At 30.9% G+C, this 7,211-nt stretch overlaps 1 protein-coding gene across 1 annotated transcript; it reads right to left on the minus strand.

The window, feature by feature from the left end:
• Positions 1 to 5,365: 5,365 nt before the first annotated feature.
• LOC139426560 (uncharacterized) lies at positions 5,366 to 6,022 on the minus strand. Its single transcript, XM_071185840.1, has one exon. The coding sequence runs from the start codon at positions 6,020 to 6,022 to the stop codon at positions 5,366 to 5,368; it is 657 nt and encodes a 218-aa protein (XP_071041941.1).
• Between the last annotated feature and the right edge of the window lie 1,189 nt (positions 6,023 to 7,211).

The following is a 7,211-nucleotide window of genomic DNA, read 5'->3' on the forward strand; positions in this document are numbered from 1 at the left end:
GTAACATCTGCAATTCCTCTTGTCTTACGATAAATACTGAGTATTGCTAACAAACATCTTATTTTTAAAAAAAATGCGTAAGTGTATTGCAATATTTGGTTAAATAAACATGCTTCGAAGATCACTTTATGAATTATTTAATTTTAGAATAAGAAACAGCGTTTCGAATGGATAGAAACACAATAAAGTTGATGAAATATTCCCGACATTTCACTTAGGGAATATCAATTGATCAAATATCCCCCCCCCCCTGTAACACAGAGGTAAAACTGCTCCTAATTATTATAAAAAAATGGTAGAGTATTAAAACCTCTTAAAACTAAATTAATCTTTAAAATTAATTTCTTAATATTGAAAGTTATTAATAAACGTAGAGTTTCGTTACACGATTTAATTTTTCCCATATTTTACGTCATAACTGGAACTAAGTAGCATTTTACATCAATTTTTGGATTAACTTTAAAGACTGGTTTAAAAGTATTCTAAAATCACATCTAAGAAGCCAAGAATAATGTATTAAAACTTGACTCTTGCAACTTTGAGAAAAATTCCGGATCAAATTTTTTTATAAATGTACGGCACTTAGGGAATATCAATTAATCAAGTATCCCCCCCCCCTGCAACACAGAGATTCAACTGCTCCTAATAATTATAAAAAATGGTAGAGTTATAAAATCTCTTAAAACTAAATTAATCCTAAAAATTAATCTTTAAAATTAATTTCTTAAAACTAATTTAACAATGATAGAGTTTCGTTAACTTAATTTTACCCTTATTTTACGAGATACCAAAGTAGCCTTTTATATGAATTTTTAAAATAATTTTAAAGACTAGGGGGGGGGGAAATAACTTAAAATCATATCGAAGAAGCCAAGAATAATGTATTGAAACTTGACTCTTGCAACTTTGAGAAAAATTCCGGATCAAATATTTTTATAAATGTACGGTACTAAAGGAATATCAATTGATCAAATATCCCCCACCCCCTGTAACACAGAGATACAACTGCTCCTAATAATTATAAAAAATGGTAGAGTTATAAAATCTCTTAAAACTAAATTAATCCTAAAAATTAATGTTTAAAATTAATTTCTTAAAACTAATTTAACAATGATAGAGTTTCGTTAACTTAATTTTACCCTTATTTTACGAGATACCAAAGTAGCCTTTTATATGAATTTTTAAAATAATTTTAAAGACTAGGGGGGGGGGAAATAACTTAAAATCATATCGAAGAAGCCAAGAATAATGTATTGAAACTTGACTCTTGCAACTTTGAGAAAAATTCCGGATCAAATATTTTTATAAATGTACGGTACTAAAGGAATATCAATTGATCAAATATCCCCCACCCCCTGTAACACAGAGTTACAACTGCTCCTAATAATTATAAAAAATGGTAGAGTTATAAAATCTCTTAAAACTAAATTAATCCTAAAAATTAATGTTTAAAATTAATTTCTTAAAACTAATTTAACAATGATAGAGTTTCGTTAACTTAATTTTACCCTTATTTTACGAGATACCAAAGTAGCCTTTTATATGAATTTTTAAAATAATTTTAAAGACTAGGGGGGGAATAACTTAAAATCATATCGAAGAAACCAAGAATAATGTATTAAAGCATGACTCTTGCTACTCTGTAAAAAATCCTTTTTACTGGAATATTTTACGGAAATTTTTAACAGTGCATACTTAAAAAATATTTTCCAAAGCGGACTAAGTTGGCTTCTCTATAAACAAAATATTTGTTTGAAATATATAATTAGAGTTATTAACTTTTCCTCATATACTGTACTTCAAAATCATAAAGGACATTTCTTTGACATTAAAACAAAAAATACATTAAAGAGCAAAATGATTAGTTTTTCTGTTATGGAGAGGACTGCTTTGACAAGTTATTCTCCTTTCGCTTTAAGTATTAGATATAAATGAAACAAAACCAAGATGCTTAAATCGTTTATGTAATATAAATTTGATAAAATACAACGCTTAAAATAATTTACTATACTCTATGAAAGCTATCATACGATGTCATAGTTAGTTTGCTTGCACTGATATTGCATTATGATTTGTTTGATGACTAAATGGGAATATACATTATATTTTATTGAATGGGTATTTATTTAACGCAAAATTTTAAAACAATAATCTTTTTACTATCGAATAAAAGAAATACATCACTGACCCTTTCCAAGCAAATTAATATTCATTCGTTTTAATAATTTACCATTTTAATTGCAAACTGTTTTTAATTCATATAAGCCAACAGATTAAAGCATATAATTAAGAAAGAGTATGATTAGTTGTTTTCCTTAAATACGTATCTGAAAGGAACTTGAAATTTAAATCATGCACCGAGAAAAAAAAGCAAGGTGAAAACTAATATAATATAGTTGAATTTACCGTTTTTCTGACTCTATAGGGACATTAAGAAGTTTGGTAATTTTTGATGAAGCATTTTGATCACGACTTTGGTAAAATTGACAATAAAATATGGTTTAATAAAACATGATAAAATTTGGTGAATGTGATAAAGTTTGGTAGTTTTATCATGAAACCTTAAAGCATGACATTTACCATTTATCCGAATACATTTTCTTTTTAGTTCTTTTTTTTTAAAAATGTATGGTTATAAGAACTATAATTTTGAAAACAGAATTTTTGAGGGACTGTTGCCATACGGACGAAAAAATTACCTAATCAATGGTTTAAATAACATATATTCAGGTTTTATTTATCAGAATTATGCAGTTGTTGTTTTTTTTACCTAAAAATGTCATTATCATACATTCTGGTACTTATACCTTTTTTTTTCCCTCCGTGTACTATTGTGATTTCTTTTTAAGATCTAAACTCATGTTTTAAAATTCGAATATTAATTTTAACTTTTTTTTCTGCACATAGATAACTGCACTAAACATTTTTTTATTGCACACTGAATGGCTTTCCTTTTTCGTTTACCTTTTTCAACAATACTGTACATCAATAATCGCTTTAACTATCGCATATAAAATACTGAAATTAGTTCAGAAAAAGATTTAAAGAAACAATTAAAAATATTCATATATATCAGCAAGTAAAACATTTATTCACAATTGATATTTAATAAAGATAAAAAGAATTTATGTATGAAAAACTTATGAGGAAAGTGCACACAAACTGTTTTCTAAGTAAAAGTATTTACCGTAGAAATAGCACAAATATCGACAACGCAATATTGATCAGCCATGTTAAGAACAAGAATAAAAGTGACTCAGTAAATTATTTTATCATTATCAATAATACTATAAATAATATATTAAATTAACTTGGATTATCTTAGAATTAATTTTGAATTTTAGCTAAATAAATTTGGTTCAGGAAATTAAAAGGTATTTTATTAAAAATATAACAAACTAACCCCTGTTATAAATTTCTCATGAAAAAAATTTAGATAGTAATTTATTTGCTACTTTACCATATTCGATCTAAACAATCAAATAACCATAAAAATGATGATATACAAACTTTTAAATGTGTGAAAAATCGCTTATTGGTTGTTTTTTTTTTACCTAATACGGTTTAACAACCAGAATTCCATGCTCGCCAATTAGGCCTACCAGATGAAGCCATTTTGTTACGGTCAGCAGGGTATGCTGAGAGAGCCAATCGATCGATCTGATGATCGGCTCAACAGGGGCTCGAATTCCAGTGTTGGTACCACAATATTTCTTCCATTCCTTCAATACATGAAGAGTTACCACTGTCCTACACTCTTCAGGAGGTGACCCTGGATAGTACCAAATTATCACTCACACATAAATGGCGCATAATCCACAGATCCCTAATATTCATTGAAGTTTTGTTAGAAATTATTCTCGTTTTAAATGGTTACAAAATCGCATAGTTTTATATTCACGGTTTTTTAGCCATACTAGTTGTAAACTGTTTCTAAACTGTAACGGGGGAAAATGTTCCTAACCATAAACTGTATAGTTTATCAGATAGACAGACTGCCTGCCGATTATTTTACCGCAATTTCAGGATGATCACAGTATATAATTCATAAAAATATGATTAGACTATAAGTAGACTAGTGTGACTATCACTTGACTAGAAACGCATTCATGAATTTAATAGTATTTCCATCATCATCATCATCATCGTTGGCCAGACAGCCCAATGTGAGCCAATGCCTTCTTCTGAAGATTTCTCCATGACGACTTCCGATTTATCTTTGATGTCCAATTCTTTTCATCAATTGCGAGAAAATCAGACTCCACTGAGTCAGCCTATCTCAACAGCGGCCTCTCCCGCTTTCTTTTTCAAGTGGGTCTAAAAACCAGTATCTTTTTTATTGTGTTGTCGTCACTCATTCGAATTACGTGGATGATCCAATTCATTCGATTTATTTTTATGTATTTAATAATATCAGGTTGCTAATAAATCTTGTACAGTTTAAAATTAAACCTCCCTCTCCAGTTATTGTTTTCATTTGCACCACCAAGTATACCACGCAAAATCTCTCGCTTAAATATTGCGATACAATTTTCCTCCAGTTTTGTCACTGTGCACTCAGAAGCGTATGCCAAGACTGGCCGGACAAGAATTTTGAAGATTAAGAACTTTGTTTTTCTAGAATGAAACCTAGATTTAATAAATCTTCTCAGCCCATAGACAGCCCGATTCGCCAGATAGAGTCGGGTTCTTTTTATTTCAGGAGTAATTCTGTTGTCAATGGTAATAATTGATCCTAAATAAGTAAAACTCCTCACAGTTTCAAATCTATAAGAATCTATTTCAAGATAGTAGTCTGGGACTCTGTTTCGTGAGAATAACATGTATTTTGCTTTCTCTACATTTATGACCAAGCCCATTTACCTTACAGCCACCTCAAGGGCAAGAAATGCCTCTTTTAGGGGAGGAAGGGAACGAACAATTATATCAACATCATCAGCATATGCAAGTAGTTGTACCGATCCAGTAAAAATGTGACCACTGACATTGATGTTTGAATCACGAATAACTATCTCAAGTGCACTATTAAAAAGAAGACAGGAGAGAGAATTTCCTTGTCGAACATCTGTGAATGTGTCAAGATTTTCTGACAGAGACGCCAGAAACTTTATCTTACACTTTGCATCTTTCAATGTAAGTCTCGTTAATTTAATGAGTTTTTAAAGTATTTTAAAAGTATTCATTGCTTCAAAAAGATCATTTCTATTGATACTATCAAAAGCAGCCATGAAATCAATAAAAAGATTATATATTTCACTATTAAATTTCATTGATTTCTCTAACATCCGGCGGAGACAAAATATCTGATCTTTAGTTGATTTTCCAGCACGGAATCCACATTGATAATTTCCTATTTGTGAATCAATCAATGTGGTAACAGCCTGAGATATGAAATTCTAGATAGAATTTTATAAGTTATACAAAGAAGACTAATGCCACGATGGTTGGCACAGGTCATAGGATCTCCTTTCTTGTGAATTGGGTACAAAATGCTAATATTCCAATCCGTTGGCATAATCTCAGAGAGCCAAATGTCAGTAATAAGTACAAATAAATGTCTCAATAAGATAGGTTCACAATTTTTTAGTAGTTTTGCTGATATGAAATCATGTTCCGAAGCCTTCTTATTCTTTAAGTTTTTAATTGCAGCCCTGATCTCTTCAATAGTTGGAGCCTCAACATCGATGTCATTTATGAATTCAGGTGCAATTATTTCAGCATCCTCCCAATTTTCATTAAAAAGCTCCTTAAAATGTTCATGCCATCTTTTTAAAATGTCTTGCTTATCACTAATAATTTCACCAAATTTGTTTTTGCATAGACCAGACGTCTGTTTAAAGTCCAATCGACTGCGGTTGATTTTCCAATAGAATGCTCTGCATTCATTTATGGATCTCAGATGTTCAACATCTTTAAGCAATTCTTCATCAAAGACCCTTTTCATTTGCCGAAAGAGTTTCTTCACCTCTTTTCTGCGTCTATGGTACTCCTCTGCAGTATTTCTTGTGTGTGCTTGTATCATACGTTTATATGCAACATTCTTTTTATCATCAGCAATGGCCAAATCAATATCATATCAAACTTAACCTGTTTCTTAGTTACTTTACCAATCACGGTATTGGCAGCGTTACAGATACTGCTTTCATGCATTTCCATTTATTTCCCACAGTACCATCATAATTTTTTAAATTCAACTGTTCCTTTACTTTTTCGCAATATTCAAGCCTTATCCTTTCATTTTTAAGTTTATCACAGTCATATTCTCTCAAAGTCTCTCCCTTAAACTTTTTTGCTTTTGATAATCTTGATCTGACTTTGGCAATAATCAAAAAGTGATCTGAATCCACATTAGCACCACGATAAGTTCTCACATCCATCAAGTCTGAGTAATGTCTTGCGTCAATTAGTACGTGAGCAATTTGATTGGCATAAGTGCCACATGGGGCACGCCAGGTAGCTTTATGAATATTTTTATGTGGAAGGGACATGCTTCCTATAATCATATTATGTGAAGCATCAAAATCAATTAATTTGCGTCCATTATTAGTGATTGCATCATGTAAGCTAAATCCGCCAGTTACAAATTTAAATTCTCTTTCTCTACCTACTTTAGCATTCAGATCTCCCAAAATAATTTTTATATCACATTTTGGACAACTCTAGTAAATTTTGTCTAAATTTTCATAGAAATTTCCTTTTCTTCCTCTGTTTTATCCTCAGTTGGTGCATAAGAACAGATAATACTGAAATTAAAGAACTTTCCCTTAATTCTGAGCTTACACAATCTCGGAGAGATTGCCTTAAAATCCAAAATCAGGTGTCGTATTCCTTTGCTTACGATAAAGCCAGTGCCCTTAATGTGTTTTTTGGGGTGACAACTGTAAATAAACAGTATGATTCTTTTTATTCAATGTTCCATTGGCAATCCATCTAACCTCCTAAATGGCAATCAAATCAATATTGTATTGTTCCATCTGTTCTAGCAGCAAATGCAAAGCCTTGGCTCTATAGAGAGACAGAACATTCCAGCTTCCAATTCTCAAATCCAAATTTCGTTTTCCAAATCATTTCCATAAAGTTATTCGGGATTTTTCTTTTAAGGATTTCGTAACACGAAATCTTTGCAGGATAGAGGTGTCAACCCTATGCCCAACCCCTAACTAGGAGGACCAGTACCCTGATATATTCCCCAGAAACAAGGTGACCGTATA

Source organism: Parasteatoda tepidariorum, chromosome 5 (assembly GCF_982258835.1).
Source record: "Parasteatoda tepidariorum strain Cologne lab strain chromosome 5, Ptep-v5.0, whole genome shotgun sequence".
In the NCBI taxonomy this organism is placed as follows: Eukaryota; Metazoa; Arthropoda; class Arachnida; order Araneae; family Theridiidae; genus Parasteatoda; species Parasteatoda tepidariorum.

Excerpts from the sequence above, each read along its gene's own strand:
- LOC139426560 (XM_071185840.1), bottom strand. The coding sequence starts at position 6,022 with ATGATACAAGCACACACAAGAAATACTGCAGAGGAGTACCATAGACGC.